This window comes from Rhinolophus sinicus, chromosome 6 (assembly GCF_057876585.1).
Source record: "Rhinolophus sinicus isolate RSI-liver-muscle chromosome 6, RSI-T2T, whole genome shotgun sequence".
NCBI classification, from domain to species: domain Eukaryota; kingdom Metazoa; phylum Chordata; class Mammalia; order Chiroptera; family Rhinolophidae; genus Rhinolophus; species Rhinolophus sinicus.
The window spans coordinates 37,501,894-37,518,567 of record NC_142506.1 but is presented as its reverse complement, the minus strand read 5'-3'; the positions used below and the strand labels follow the sequence as shown (position 1 = coordinate 37,518,567).

General features: G+C 37.1%; 1 protein-coding gene across 2 annotated transcripts in view; it reads right to left on the bottom strand.

The window, feature by feature from the left end:
* Positions 1–16,674, bottom strand: part of CDH17 (cadherin 17) — a 124,360-nt gene that overhangs the window by 71,768 nt on the left and 35,918 nt on the right. For both annotated transcript variants that reach the window (XM_019719225.3, XM_074316429.2), the window contains one exon: positions 210–341. In XM_019719225.3, coding sequence (XP_019574784.2) covers positions 210–341 — 132 coding nt within the window. The remainder of the gene's footprint in view (positions 1–209; positions 342–16,674) is intronic.

Below are 16,674 nucleotides of genomic sequence, written 5' to 3'. Positions count from 1 at the left end.
TGAAAAAGCCTAAAGAAGAAGGGACCTCTGCTATACCCCTCTGTAGTTGGTAAAAATAGACAAATGAAGTTTACAAAGTATTATTCCATTAATGTAAGGAGAGCCCTAACAGGATACAATGCAAGAGGTAAAAATGCCAGTGTTAACTTCCAGGACAAAGGGTTCTCAGAAATGTTTGAGTTAGGTTCCTTTTTCTGGTCTGAACTCACCTGGAGTTTATGAACAGCTCTTGTTTCCCTGTCCAGAGCTCTGCTGTGATACAAAAGTCCATCTTGTATATGAAATATTCCATCTGTTTCCCCACTTAGTTTAAAAGTCACAGCAGGAGGACTGGATTTAAACTGGGGAAAAGAAAAAATTAGATGAGGTTGTAAGAAAAAAACAATGTTATAGAATTTGTAGAAAGTCACCAATTTTAGGTAATGATTTCATCTGTACAATCATAAAATATGAACTTCTGAGCTTTTAAAGTGATACATTCAAAAAGTATGCTTGAACATTAACTATTTAACATTCAAAACACATTTCCCTGAAGAAAAAATATGTATGGTACAATTTAATATACTGACAAAAGTCTATTGATGCTATAAATTGTAATTGAAGGTAGATGAGATTTTTCTGGGAATATCTGAAAGCTATAACATTACTAGCTTCTAAGAAATATTTAGGTTAACTTTATTGCCAGGATAAAAGGATTTCATTTAGCATTTCTAAAAACTGTGACAAAGATTAAAAGATATTTTAATATTAAGGAATATAATTTAAAAATAGCTTTAACTTGATAAGATTCTAAATTGTCATATAGAATCTTGATAAGATTCTAAATTGTCATACAGAATCTGTCATATAGATTCTATATGACAATTGCTTTTTTTAAAATTAAAGTTCATTGGGGTGACAATGGTTAGTAAAGTTATATAGGTTTCAGGTGTACAAAAAAAATTCTGTAATACATCATCTATATATCACATTGTGTGTTCATCACCCAGAGTCAGTTCTCTTTCCATCACCATATATTTGATCTGGTTTCCCCTCATCTAGCACCCCCTTACCCTCAACCTCTGGTAACCACTAACCTATTGTCTGTGTCTATGAGTTTTTGTTTTTATTTGTTTGTCTTGTTCCTTTGTTGTTTTCAGTTTTATATACCATATATCAGTGTAATTATATGGTTCTCTACTGTTCTCTCTGACTTATCTCACTTAGCATTATAATTTCAAGATCCATTCATGTTGTCACAAATAGTACTATTTCATCTTTTTTTACGGCAGAATAGTATTCCATTGTGTATATATACCACCACTTCTTTATCCATTCATCTATCGAAGGACACTTTGGTTGTTTCCATGTCTTGGCCATGGTAAATAAAGTTGCAATTAACATCAGAGTACATATATCTTTATGCATAAATGTTTTCAGATTTTTTGGGGGTAGAGACCCAGGAAAGGGATTTCTGGGTCATATGGTAATTCTATTCTTAATTTTTTTGAGGAACCTCCACACTGCCTTCCATAACGGCTGCACCAGTCTGCATTCCCACCAACAGTGTATGAGGGTTCCTTTTTCTCCACAGCCTCTCCAACACTTGTTACTATTTGTCTTGTTGATGATAGCCATTCTAACTGGTGTGAGGTGATATCTCATTGTGGTTTTTATTTGCATTTCTCTGATGATTAGTGATGTTGAGCATCTTTTCATATGTCTATTGGCCATCTATATATCCTTTGGGAGAAATGTCTATTCAGGTCTTCTGCCCATTTTCTAAATTAGAAACCATTGACAAAATAAAGAGAGAACCAACTGAATGGGAAATTTTTGCAAACAACTCCTCTGATAAGGGGCTAATATCCAAAATATATAAAGAACTCATACAACTCAACAACAACAAAAACAAACAATCTTAATTACTTTGTCAAAAGTGAAGAAAATATCAACTACACACAAAGCTATATACTTTTAAGACCACGAGAATATAAAATTTACATAAAATGAAGCAGACATAAAAGTTTGACCTCATTAATAATTTTTAGTATAGTTTGCTTTTTATTAACAAATGAAAAATCAATAACAGCCAATGTTTCAGGATGCTGTAAAGGCTGTAAAGAAACATATTATTGATGGAAATGTAAATTAGCACAATACTTTTGGAAATAACTGAGGCATAAAATGTTTGTAGCCTTTGATAGTAAACATTACTAAACATAATTTAGTCTAAGGAAATATTTTTTAAACAGTAAACTACACACATGTAGTATAATTAGCCTTAATACTGGTAAAGTTGAAAATGCCTAAATGGTCAAAAAGAAAGATGATGAAACTATAGCACATAAATTTGATATAATTTTAATCATTAAAATTATGAAGCAGCATAAGAAAAATGTTATGATGTAAAGTAGCAAAAGGAGAATAAAAGAGTGAATCTAGACTGTGATTGTTACAGTACCATAAGTATTCATATCAGTGGGTAAGAAATAGAATTTTTTTTAAAAGTTGATGTGTTAAGTGGTTAGGAAAGTGGGTTAAGAGTTTTTTGTGATTGTTTGCTTATTGGTATTATTTTGTTTATATAATACATGAAAGTGTTATTATTTTATGTTTTAAATAAAAGTCCTGTATACAGTGGGAAAGGATTTACAAAAAAAATGCCCTATATAAAAGCAATGAGAAATTGGCAAAAATTGTAAATATCAACTTTTTCTGAATTGAATACTGATAAAATCCAAAGAGTGTTTATCTAAGAAAAAGACTACAACAAGAAGAACTAAGCTTTGTGGTTATTTTGCCTTGCCCTAATTTCATTGTCCTTTCTCAAGATATGCAGTAGTCTTGAAAACCAACAACCTCACAACCACTGTACTATGGAGGGAATAAAGTGGTTTGGAGTTTCCTAAATATCTCATCCTCAGAAAACTGTTATTATCTGCCTATGTCAAAGTTCCCTGGAAACATTTATTCACACGGCTTGTCTTTTTTTACATAACTCAGAGTTCACTCACTGCAAACAATGTTTCTCCTGGGGAACTTGTCAAAAATAATCACCAGCAATTGTTTAACATTGCAGCTGCCTGAGGCAATTGATGTAAACAAGAAGCTGACCAAAAAACTTAAAAGGCAAAGATAGGGAATGAGATGTCCCTAGAGGGCATTAAAAATCTCCAGTATATTCCTGAGAGTCTAGAAAACCACATTCATGAGTAGGGTTATGCATATGCCCAGGGAAGACTTGAGAAGGCCCTAATCTCTCACCTCTGTCCTTGAGGCTTTGCACAGCAGGAAGTGAAGGCTAAGGAGAAATTGTAAACTGCTTGTCACATTCTTGAAGGTGTGCCCAACATACACACACACACCCCCTTGGCAAAGGCTGGAAGACTTATTGGTTCAAGAATTTTAAGGAAATCTCAGTTCAATCATTAGCTGAACACTAAGCTAACTGAGCAGAGATTTCAATGGCCACACATGACAAAGAATACAGACTTTACAGTATTAGTTCAAGAAAGTCATTAAACATACAAATTGCAACGATACACCCTGGGAAGAGGAGGGGTTATGATTTCTAGAGTTGCCACATCATATTATTTAAAATGTCCAGTTTTCAACAAATGATTATGAGACATGCAACTGAAAAGAAAGGCCCATATACAGAAAAAGAAGCTGTCAGTAAAAACTGCCCCTGAAGAAACCCAGATGGTAAACTTACTAGATAAAAACTTCAAATTACCTACTTTAAATGGTTTCAAAAACTAAAGACACCATCTCTAAAGAACTATGAGAAAGTATGAGAACATTGTCTCACCAAATAGAGACTATCAAACACATATAAATGTCTGACTTATTTCACTCATATTTGGGATACAAAACTAAAAGCAACAAAGGAACAAGACAAACAAATAAAGAAGTGAAAACTCATAAACACAGGCAACAGTTTAGTGGTTACCAGAGGGTAAGAGGGGAGGGAGGATGAGGGTAAAGGGAGTCAAATACTTGGTGATAGAAGGAGAACTGACTCTGGGTGGTAAACACATAATGCAATATATAGATGATGTATTATAGAATTGTACACTTGAAACCTATGTTGTTTTGTTGACCACTGTCACCCCAATAAATTTTAATTTAAAAAGACAGAAATGATTTATAAAAAGATAAAAAAGAAATACTAGAGTTGACAAGTATAATAACTGAAATGAAAAATTGATTAGAAAGCTCTCAATGATAGACCTGTGCTAGCAGAAGAAAGAACCAATGAAATTAAAATAGATCAATTGAGCTTACCTACCCTGATGAAAATTTGTAAAAATGAAGAAATATTAAAAGAATTCTACAGACAATGGAATATCATCAAGCAAACATATGCATAACAGGAGTCATAGAAGGAAAGGAAAGAGTGAAAAGGGTAGAAAGATTATTTGGAGAAAGAATAAGTAAAAACCCCCCAAATTTGGGGAAAACATTAATCTACATATTCAAGAAGTTTGATAAACTCCAAATACAATTAACTTAGAGAGAACTGAACTTAGATACATCATAATCAAACACTTGAAAGACAAAGAGAGAACCTTGAAAATGCAAAGATTCATCATACACAATAAAATGAACAGATTATTTCTCATGGAAGCCAGAAAGCAGTGAAATGGCATATTCAAAGTGCTGAAAGAAAATGACTGCAAACTGAGAACTGTATATCAAACAAAAGTATCCTTCAAAATAAGGATGAAATTAATCTCTATTACTATTAGAAAAGAAAGACTTTAAAACAATGTGAATTTAAAACAAAAATTCTTACTAGAGACAAAAAAAATGACATTCTATAATCATACAAGGGTCAATTCATGAAGAAACTATAACAATTATAAACATGTATGTACCTACCAAGAGACTCCAAAATACATAAAGCAAAAACTGAAAATTGAAGGGAAAATATACAATTCAACAATAATCGTTGGTGACTTCAAAACTTCACTTTCAATAATGGATATAAGAGACAGAAAATCAACAAAGAAGTAGAAGGCTTGAACAGCACCATAAACCAACTAAAAGCTAACAGACATCTATAGAACACTCCATACAACAAAAGCGTAATACACGTTCTTTTCAAATATACATAGAACATTCTCCTGGATAGATCATATGTTAAGCCATAAAACAAGTCTCAATAAATTTTAAAGCACTGAAATTACATAAAATATGTTCTTTGACAACAATGTAATAAAATTAGAAACCAGTAGCAGTAGGATATATGGGTAAATCACAAATATGTGGAAATAACACACTCTAACAACCAACGCATCAAAGAGGAAATCAAAAAGGAAACTAGAAATTACATTTAGATAAATGAAAATAAAAACACAGCACACCAAACGTTATGGAATTCAGATTAAGCAGTAGTTTACCTCATTTTATTGTGTTTAACTTTGTTATGCATTACAGATATTGTGTTTTTTTACAAATTGAAGGTTTGTGGCAACCCTGTGTCAAGCAAGTCCATCATCGCCATTTTTCCAAACAGTGTTTGCTCACTTTGTCTTACAAAGTTACATTTTGGTAATTCTCTCAATATTTCAACTTTTTCATTATTATTATATTTGTTATGGTGATCTGTTATCAATCATCTTTGATGTTACTATTGTAACTGTTTTGGGACACCATGAACTGCCCCCATATAAGATGACAAACTGAATTAAATGTGTGTCTTCTGACTGCTCCACTGACTGGCCATTCCCTCACCTATTTCCCTCTCCTTGAGCCTCTCTGTTCTCTGAGACATAACAATATTAAAATGAGGCCAATTAGCAATGCTACAATAAGCTTTAAATCTTCAAGAGAAAAAAAGTAAATCTATGCAGAAAATTTCATTGTTGTCTTATTTTAAGAAATTGCTACAGCCATCCCTACCTTTAGCAACAATTACCCCGATCAGGGAGCAGCCATCAACATTGAGACAAGACCCTCCATCAGCAAAAGATTATGGCTCACTAAAGGCTCAGATTATTGTGAGTATTTTTTAGCAATAAAATATTTTTAAATTAAGGTATGTACATTTTTTTAGACATAATGCTATTGCACACTTAATAGACTACAATATAGTGTGAACCTAACTTTTATATGCACTGGGAAACCAAAAAATTCATGTAACTTGCTTTGTTGTGATAGTTGCTTTAATTATTATGGTTTGGATCCTAACCTGCAATATCTCCAAGCTGTAGCTGTAAATGCTTATTTAAAAAAAAGTTCTAGAATCAATAATCTTGCATCTTATTACTAAAATAAAAGGGGGAAATAAACAAACCCCAAAGCAAGCAGAAGGAAATAAAGATTAGCGTGGAATTAATAAAATGGAAAATGCAAAAACAAAGGAGAAAATCATCAAAACCAGAAGTTGATTTTTTGGAAAGGTCAACAAAATTAACAAATCATCTGGACTTACCAAGAAAAAAGAAACATACAAGATTCAAATAAGTAAAATCAGGAATGTAAGAAGGGACATCTTACCAAACTTATACAGAGATTTTATACATACCTATATATTTAAAGGAAATACTATACACATTTGTTTTCCCACAAATTAAAAAACTTAGGTGAAATGTATGAATCGATTTTCTATTTATTTTTAAAGATTTTTATTAAAAATATAGTTAACATACAATATATTAGCTTCAGGGGTCCATAGCTATTCAACATTTCTATACCCAAAGAAGGGATCACCATGGTAAGTCCATCAACCATCTGACACCATTTTCTGCTATCATAATATTATTGATTATATTCCCTATGCTGTATATTACATCCCCATGACTTATTTGTTTTATACTTGGAAATTTGGCCCTCTTATTTCCCTTCACCTTGCCCCCCTTTTAAATATTCAATCACAGTTGACATTCAATATTATTTTATATTAATTTCAGCATAGTGGTTAGACATTTATACAATTTAAGATGTTAAAGTTCCCACCTGGCACCATGCTAAGTTATTACATATCATTGACTATATTCCCTATGTTTTACTTTACATCCCCATGACTATTTTGTAATTACCAATTTGTACTTCTTAATCCCTTCACCTTCACCCTGCCCCCAGTGCTCTCACATCTATCACCCCAACAAATCTAATTCCCATCTTACACCATATATAGTTCATCAATATTATTCATGATATTCCTTGTGCTATACCCTACATCCCCCTAACTACTTTGTAACAACCAATTTGTACTTCTTAATCCCTTCCCATTTTTTCACCTAAACCCCAAAACCCCCTTTCATCTGGCAACCATCAAAATGTTCTCTGTATTTATGAGATTCTTCCTGTTTTATTTGTTTATTTTCTTCTTTAGATTTCACATATAAGCAAAATCATATTGCATCTGTCTTTCTATGTCTGACATACTCCACGAAGCACAAACCCTTCCAGATCCATCCATGCTGCCGCAGATGGCAAGAATCCATTCCATTCCATGGCCAAGCAACATTCCATTGTATATGTGTACCTCCTTCTCTTTATCCATTCTTCCATTGGTGAACACCCAGGCTGCCTCCACATCTTGACCATTATAAACAATGCTGCAATGAACATATGGATGCACATGTCCCCTTGAAGTAGCTTTCTGGGTTTCTTCAGGTAAATATCCAGAAGTAGGACTACTGGATCTTTCTTTGTTTATTGTGATAGCCTTTCTTTTAAACTCTATTTTGTCTTGTATAAGTATTGTTACCCCAGCATTTTTTTCCCATTTTCATAAAATATCTTTTTAATCCCTTTACTTGAAGTCTCTGTGTGTCTTTCAATCTGAAGTGTTTCTTGTACATAGCATATGTAAGGGTTTTGTTTCCTTATCCATTTAGACACACTATCTTTTGATTGGAGTATTTAATCCATTTATACTGACAGTGATTGTTGATAGGCATGTAGTTATTGCCATTTTATTGTTCATATTTTTATCCTTTTTCATCTCAAAGAAGTCCCTCTAACATTCCTTCTAATAACATTTTGGTGATGAACTCCTTTAGCTTTTTGGTGATGAACTCCTTTAGCTTTTTCTTGTTTGGGAAGCTCTTTATCTGTCCTTTGAATCAATGATAGCTTTTCTGGTGGTAGGTCCTAGCTTTTCATCACTTTTAATATTTCATGCAAACTTTCTGGCATGCAAAGTTTCTGTTGAGAAATCAGTTGACAGTCTTATGGGAGCTCCCTTGTAACTTATTAGCTGCCTTTCTGTTGCTGCTTTTAGGATTCTTTCATTGTCCTTAACCTTTGCCATGTCAATTATAATGTGTCTTAGTATGGGCCTGTTTGGGTTCATCTTGTTTGGGAATCTGCACTTCCAGGGCTTGTATGTCTATTTCCTTTACCAGGTTACAAAGGTTTTCTAATGAATCTAATCTGAAATGTCTGAATTCTTGTACAGACAAAAACTACCAAGACTGGAGAGATCCAAGATGGTCGAGTAGATAAATGCTATGTCTGCTTCCATTCCTTCTTTTTTTTTTTTTTTTTAATTTTTATTTTATTAAATTTATTGGGGTGACAATTGTTAGTAAAATTACATAGATTTCAGGTGTACAATTCTGTATTACATCATCTATAAATCCCATTGTGTGTTCATCACCCAGAGTCAGTTCTCCTTCCATCACCATATATTCGATCCCCCTTACCCTCATCTCCCACCCCCCACCCCCCGCCCCCCTTACCCTCTGGCAACCACTAAACTATTGTCTGTGTCTATGAGTTTCTGTTTCTCATTTGTTTGTCTTGTTCTTTTGTTGTTTTTGGTTTATATAACACATATCAGTGAAATCACATGGTTCTCTGCTTTTTCTGTCTGACTTGTTTCGCTCAGCATTACTCTCTCAAGATCCATCCATGTTGTCACAAATGTTCCTATATCATCTTTTCTTACTGCCGAATAGTATTCCATTGTGTATATATACCACAACTTCTTTATCCATTCATCTATTGAAGGACATTTTGGTTGTTTCCAGGTCTTGGCCACCATAAACAAAGCTGCAATGAACATTGGAGCACACGTGTCTTTATCTCTAAATGTTTTCAGATTTTTTGGGTAGATACCCAGGAGAGGGATTGCTGGGTCATATGGCAATTCTATTCGTAATTCTTTGAGGAACCTCCACACTGCCTTCCATAATGGCTGCACCAGTCTGCATTCCCACCAACAGTGTATGAGGGTTCCTTTTTCTCCACAGCTTCTCCAACATTTGTTATTATTTGTCTTGTTGATGATAGCCATTCTGACTGGGGTGAGGTGATATCTCATTGTGGTTTTGATTTGCATTTCTCTGATGATTAGTGATGTTGAGCATTTTTCCATATGTCTATTTGCCATTTGTATGTCCTCTATGGAGAAATGTCTCTTCAAGTCCTCTGCCCATTTTTCAATTGGGTTGTTTGTTTTTTTGTTGTTGAGTTGCATGAGTTCCTTGTATATTCTGGATACTAGCCCCTTATCGGAGGCACTGTTTGCAAAAAAACTTCTCCCATTCAGTTGGTGGCCTCTTTATTTTGTCGATGGTTTCTTTTGCTGTGCAGAAGCTTTTAAGTTTCATATAGTCCCATTCGTTTATTTTAGCTTTTACTTCCATTGCCTTTGGAGTCAAGTTCATAAAATGCTCTTTGAACCGAAGGTCCATAAGTTTAGTACCTATGTTTTCTTCTATGCAGTTTATTGTGTCAGGTCTTATGCTTAAGTCTTTGATCCATTTTGAATTAACTTTGGTACATGGTGACAAATAGCAGTCCAGTTTCATTCTTTTGCACGTGGCTATCCAATTCTCCCAGCACCATTTATTGATGAGGCTGTCTTTCCTCCATTGTATGTTTTTTGCTTCTTTGTCAAAAATTATCTGTCCATATTTATGTGGTTTTATTTCTGGGTTCTCAATTCTATTCCATTGGTCTATGTGTCTGTTTTTCTTCCAATACCATGCTGTTTTGATTATTGTAGCCCTGTAGTAAAAGCCAAAGTCAGGAAGTGTGATACCTCCATTATTCTTCTTTTTCCTTAAGATTGCTTTGGCTATTCGGGGTCTTTTGTGGTTCCAAACAAATCTGATGATTTTTTGTTCTATTTCTTTAAAATATGCCATTGGGATTTTGATGGGGATTGCATTGAATCTGTATATTGCTTTGGGTAATATGGCCATTTTAACTATGTTGATTCTTCCAATCCATGAGCACGGAATGTCTTTCCATTTCTTTGTGTCTTCTTCAATTTCTTTCAAAAATGTCTTATAGTTTTCAGCATATAGGTCTTTCACATCCTTGGTTAAGTTTATTCCTAGGTATTTTATTCTTTTTGCTGCAATTGCAAAAGGAATTGTTTTTTTTATTTCTTTTTCTGAGATTTCATTGTTAGTATATAGGAAGGCAATGGACTTTTGTGCGTTGATTTTGTAGCCGGCAACTTTACTGTATTCGTTGATTGTTTCTAATAGCTTTTTGGTGGAGTCTGTAGGGTTTTCTATATATAGCATCATGTCATCTGCAAAGAGTGATAATTTAACTTCTTCATTCCCAATTTGGATGCCTTTTATTTCTTTCTCTTGCCTGATTGCTCTGGCAAGGACTTCCAACACTATGTTGAAAAGCAGAGGTGATAGGGGACATCCCCGTCGTGTTCCTGAACGTAGAGCAAAGGGCTTCAGTTTTTCTCCATTAATTATGAGACTAGCAGAGGGCTTGTCATATGTGGCCTTTATTATGTTTAGGTATTTTCCTTCTATACCCATTTTAGTAAGTGTTTGAATCATAAATGGATGTTGTATCTTGTCAAATGCTTTTTCTGCATCAATTGATATAATCATATGATTTTTGTCCTTTATTTTGTTTATGTGATGTATCACATTGATGGATTTGCGTATGTTGAACCATCCTTGTGCCCCGGGGATGAACCCCACTTGGTCGTGATGAATAATCTTTTTAATGCATTGTTGTATTCGATTTGCTAGAATTTTATTTAGGATTTTTGCATCGGTATTCATCAGAGATATTGGTCTGTAGTTTTCTTTTTTTGTGCTGTCCTTACCAGGTTTTGGTATCAGGGTAATGTTGGCCTCATAAAATGAGTTAGGGAGTACTGTCTCTTCTTCAATTTTTTGGAAGAGTTTGTGCAGAATTGGTATTAGATCCTCTTTGAAGGTTTGGTAGAATTCACTAGTGAAGCCATCTGGTCCCGGACTTTTGCTTTTGGGAAGGTTTTGGATGACTGATTCAATTTCGTTACTGGTGATCGGTCTGTTTAGATTTTCCAGTTCTTCATGGTTCAGCCTTGGAAGGCTATGTGTTTCTAAGAACTTGTCCATTTCTTCTAGGTTGTTGAATTTGGTGGCATATAGTCCTTCATAGTATTCTTGGATGATCCTTTGTATTTCTGTGGTGTCCGTGATAACTTCCCCTTTTACGTTTCTGATTTTGTTAATCAGTGTCTTCTCTCTTTTTATCTTAGTAAGTCTAGCCAAGGGTTTGTCAATTTTGTTAATCTTTTCAAAGAACCAGCTCTTTGTCACATTAATTTTTTCTATTGTCTTTTTGTTCTCTATTTCATTTAGTTCTGCTCTAATTTTTGTTATTTCCTTTCTTCTGCTGACCTTGGGTTTTACTTGTTCTTCTTTTTCTAGTTCTTTAAGGTGTAACATGAGGTTATTTATTTGGGAGTTTTCTTGTTTCTTGAGATAGGCCTGTAATGAGATAAATTTCCCTCTTAAAACTGCTTTCGCTGCATCCCAAAAATTTCGGTAGGATGTATTTTCATTGTCATTTGTTTCTATGTATCTTTTGATCTCTCCTCTAATTTCTTCTTTGACCCAGTCCTTCTTGAAAAGTATGTTATTTAATCTCCATGTATTTGTGTTTTTTCCCGCTTTCTTTTTACAGTTGATATCCAATTTCAAAGCCTTGTGATCAGAGAATATGCATGGTATGACTTCAATCTTCTTAAATTTGTTGAGACTGATTTTATGTCCCAATATATGGTCTATCCTTGAGAATGTTCCATGTACACTAGAAAAGAATGTGTAGTCTGATGTTTTAGGATGAAGTGCTCTATAAATGTCAATTATGTCCATTTCATCTAATGTGTCATTTAGTGCTACTATTTCGTTATTTATTTTCTGTTTGGATGATCTATCCATAGCTGTCAATGATGTATTTAAGTCCCCTAGTATAATTGTGTTTTGGTCAATTTCTCCCTTTAGTTCTGTTAGTAGTTGCTTGGCGTATTTCGGTGCTCCCTGATTGGGGGCATAAATATTGAGGACTGTTATGTCTTCTTGTTGTACAGTCCCCTTCACCATTATGAAATGTCCATCTTTGTCTCTTGTTATCTTTTTCACCTTGAAGTCTGTTTCATCTGCTATCATTATGGCTACACCTGATTTTCTCTGGGTACCATTTGCTTGGAGTGTCAATTTCCACCCTTTCACTTTGAGTCTATGCTTGTCCTTGTAGCTGAGATGTGTCTCTTGGAGACAGCATATGGTTGGGTTTAGTTTTTTGATCCAATCTGCTACTCTGTGCCTTTTTATTGGTGAGTTCAGTCCATTTACATTTAGGGTGATTATTGATATGTGAGGATTTCCTGTCATTCTATCTTTAGTTTTCTGGTAAGGCTGTGTCTCCATTGTTTCTTTGCCTTTTTGTTGTTGTCTATTATTTCTGTGTGGTGGTATTCTATGATGTTTCCCTCTGTTTCTTCTTTTATTTCAGTATATATTTCAATTCTGGATTTATTTTGAGTGGTTACCCTTAAGTTTATGTACAAGAAAGTTTGATATTTAGAGTATTCCATTTTCTTCAGCACGCTTACTTTCTCCATTCCCATATTCTGGTTCAGGCCTTTACTCTCCCCCTTTTTGAGTTGTGGTTGCCACAAATTGTCCCTGTTGATGGTGGTCGAATAGCCTCCTTTAGTATTTCTTGTAGTGCAGGTCGTGTATATAGAAAATTCCCTCAGCACTGTATGTCTGGAAAGGTCTTTATTCCTCCTTCATATCTAAAGGATATCTTTGCTGGATTTATTATTCTTGGCTCATGGTTTCTCTCTTTCAATAGTTTGAATATTTGGTTCCACTCCCTCCTGGCTTGTAGAGTTTCTGCTGAAAAATCTGATGATAATCTAATGGGCTTTCCTTTGTAAGTTACCGTCTTCTTTTTTCTGGCTGCCTTGAGGATTCTTTCTTTGTCGTTGATTTTAGACAGCTTCAATACAATGTGCCTTGGAGAAGGTCTGTTGGGATTGAGGTAACTAGGTGTTCTATTTGCTTTTTGGATTCGAGGGTCCAGTTCTGTCCACAAATTTGGGAAGTTCTCATTGACAATTTGTTTGAATATATTCTCTGTTCCCTTCTCTCTTTCTTCTCCTTCTGGTATGCCCATTATTCTTATATTGCTCTTTCTGATGGAGTCAGAAAGTTCTTGTAGAGTTCTTTCATTTCTTTTAAGTCTCAAGTCTCTTTCTTCTTCAATTTGTGTCATTTCCAGGTTTCTATCTTCGATGTCACTGATTCTTTGCTCCATCTGGTCAACTCTACTACCTAAGGTGGTTATTTCATTCTTAATTTCTTCTATTGAGTTCTTAATCTCCAGAAATTCTATTTGGTTCTTTTTTAAGATTTCAGTCTCTTTCGTAAAATGCTCATGCTGTTCTTTGATTGAGTTTCTGAGTTCTTTTAACTGCCTATCTGTGTTTTCTTGTATCTTGTTGAGTTTTTTCAGAACTGCAATCTTGAATTCTCTGTCATTTAAGTCACATATTTCTGTATCTTTAAGTGCCTTCTCTGGAGATTTTTCACTTTCTTTCTGAGCTATCTTGTTGCCTTGGTTATTCATGGCGATTACTGGTTTACTATTTCTCTTCCTAGACATCTACAGGAGTGACTTCTGCAACAGGTTGATAGGAAGCGGTTTTTCTTTTGTTTGCCAGTACTTGTTGGTAGAATGTTTTATTATTTCTCCAACTGCAACTTATTTTTCTTCTCCCACACGGTAGTGCTATGTTTTCTCTGCACTATTCCCACTTCTCACACAGTGGGGGGATTCCCTGGGAGACGGGCTTCTCCTCAGTTAATAGTTCGTCTAGGTCACAGGGCGCAGTGTCCCGGTGGGTATGCGGAGAGCTTTTGATGTTTCAAAGCTCTTCCAGCTCCTGATTCAGAGCCCGTATATTTCAGCAGTTCTGTTTACTCCTGCAGGGATCCACCCAGATAGGTGGGGTCAGGGGTGGGGTGAGTTGTGAGAGGTGGCCCAGAGCAATGGCGGCGACCACCACCACAGCCGGTCCTGCTTCCACAGGTCTCTCCCCTTTGCTGGAACTAGTTGGGCTGTGAATTTGTTTTTGCGGTCCACAGTTCTCAAAACAGCAAATTTTCTGTTGTTTTGATCTGACACTGCTACTGTTTCGCTTCTAGCACCGGGCAGGTGGGGCGGGGCGAGCTCTGGGAGGGGAGGGAGGGGGCGGCTAGTCTCAGTGCCTAAGGCTCCGTTCTCTGCTCGGCAGTGCGGGCTTAAACCACCGTTTCAGCCTTTTTCCCTCAGTCTTTTCTCCGAGGTCTCTGCCGTGAGCGTTGGGTTCAGCCGTGTTATATGCTGTCCCCTCAGCCCTGTGGAGCCCTGGCGGAGCCCTAGCATTCCGATCTCCCACAGCTGCGGTAGTTCCAGGAAGCAGCGAGATCGGCGCACTGAGCTAGGTCTGTGTCCTGCGCCCACGCGGCTCGGTCTCCGTGCACTTCTCCCTTTCCTCCTCCCTCCACTCGCGCGAATCTCCCACCTGTAGGTGATTTCAGTCGGTGGTGGGCCTCTTCGTCTTGCCTGTCTGCTGTGCAGGGAGTCCTTTGTGGAGTTTTTGTTGTTCGATTCTTTGTAAATTCCAGGGGAGCTTTACAGAGGCTCACCTCACGCCGCCATTTTTCCGGAAGTCCTATGTCTGCTACCTTTCATGAGCACATTAAAATTGCAACTAAATTATAGAAAAATCAACCTGAAGACCTACCTGAAGACTGGCTGAACAACAGTTTTATAACTAAGGATGCAAAGAAAAAGCTACGTCAAGACTGGAAGAAGCAGAACAGGCCCGCCCCACACCTCCATGTGGCCGTTGAGAATTGGGAGGGATATCACAGCTACAGAGGTCCCCCCAAGAGGAACAAGGGAACCCAGCCCCACATCAGGCTCCCCAGCTCAAAGTACTGGTTCAGGGAAAAGTAGCACTGCAATATCTGGTTGTGAAAAACAGTGGGGATTGCAACCAGCTAGGTGGAATGGAAAGCTGCGGGGAAACCCTGCCATCCCCTTAAAGGGCCCACACACAGCCTCTCTTACTCGCAGACACTCACCCTGGGCTCCAGTGGAGGAACAGTGACTCAGGGTACATCAGAGATATATGGGGACAGACTGAGTTCTGTCGCTTTAGGGCAAGGACTGGAGGGACAGTCACCATTTTCCCTGTGTTGGGACCTTCTCCTGTGCAGCTGGCAAAGGGGTGCCATCTTCCCTGTATTGAGCCCTGCTCCCACGCCCATGGCCAAATCTGAATCTGAGTTAGTCTGGAGAACTGTGCTGCTCCACCCTGCTGACTTCCTGGGACTCCACCCTACATAACTTCCCCAACATCAGAGGCACTTTCTCTGTAACAAGCCAGTCCTGCCCACATTACAGTGTTTCTTAGACAACAATTGGGTCTGCAGTCACCATGTGGTGGTGATTGGCCTTGGTGGCTCTGAGACATTTGCTGAGTAGAACCAGGCTCACCACTGACACCAAACCAGAATCTACATAGACCTGATGAACACCACTTGTCCCACCCTGGTGACTCCCTGAGGCCTTTTCCTCACCCAACTCACATATCACACAAGGTTCTATCAGTGGCTGAGACTTACAGGAGCCAGCAGGTGGCAGCAGGCCTCAGAAGGCCTTGGACTTTTTGCAGGTCTACCCCAGGCCCAGTACTGGTGGGAGCCATTCTGAGATCACAGCGTGGCCTCTCCACATGCTTCCAAGTTGAGAACAGGAAGTAAACAACTGCAGGTCACTTTGTAGCATTTACCAGGCAGTCCCCAGTCAGTCACAGGCAGAGAGTGACCTGAACCTGCGTTGGAGCCCCTCCCAAAAAACCCCAGAACCAACATACTTGGAGGCTGGCTTCAGACAACAGCAGAGCACCACCCAATTGTCTCTACAAGCAGCACACACAAAGGGTAGTCTCAACAGGAACTAGAGCCTGCTGGGATAAATTACTCAAAGTGGGGAAAGCCCACACACAGCATCCCCTAAGCTGTGGACATGGCCAAACCCCACAGCCAGTCAGCCTGAGTGTCAATCCCATCCACTGATGTGGCAATAGAAAGGCTCAAATACAAGATCTGACAATTAAGTTCATGAATTTGTTACAACGATATTGCTAACCTTTTTTCTTATCAGAGGGATTATTCATTATGAATTTGTACCAACTGGATAGTTAACCAAGTTTACTATTTGGAAGTGCTGAAAAGGCTGCGTGGAAAAGTTAGACAAAAATGATCTGAGCTTTTTGCCAATAATTCATGGCTCTTGCATCACGACAATGTACTAACTCACATGGCACACTGTCTGTGAGGGAGTTTTAGCCAGTAAACAAATAACAATGTTGGAACACCCTCCCTACTCACCTGATCTGGCCCCCAATGATTTCTTTCTTTA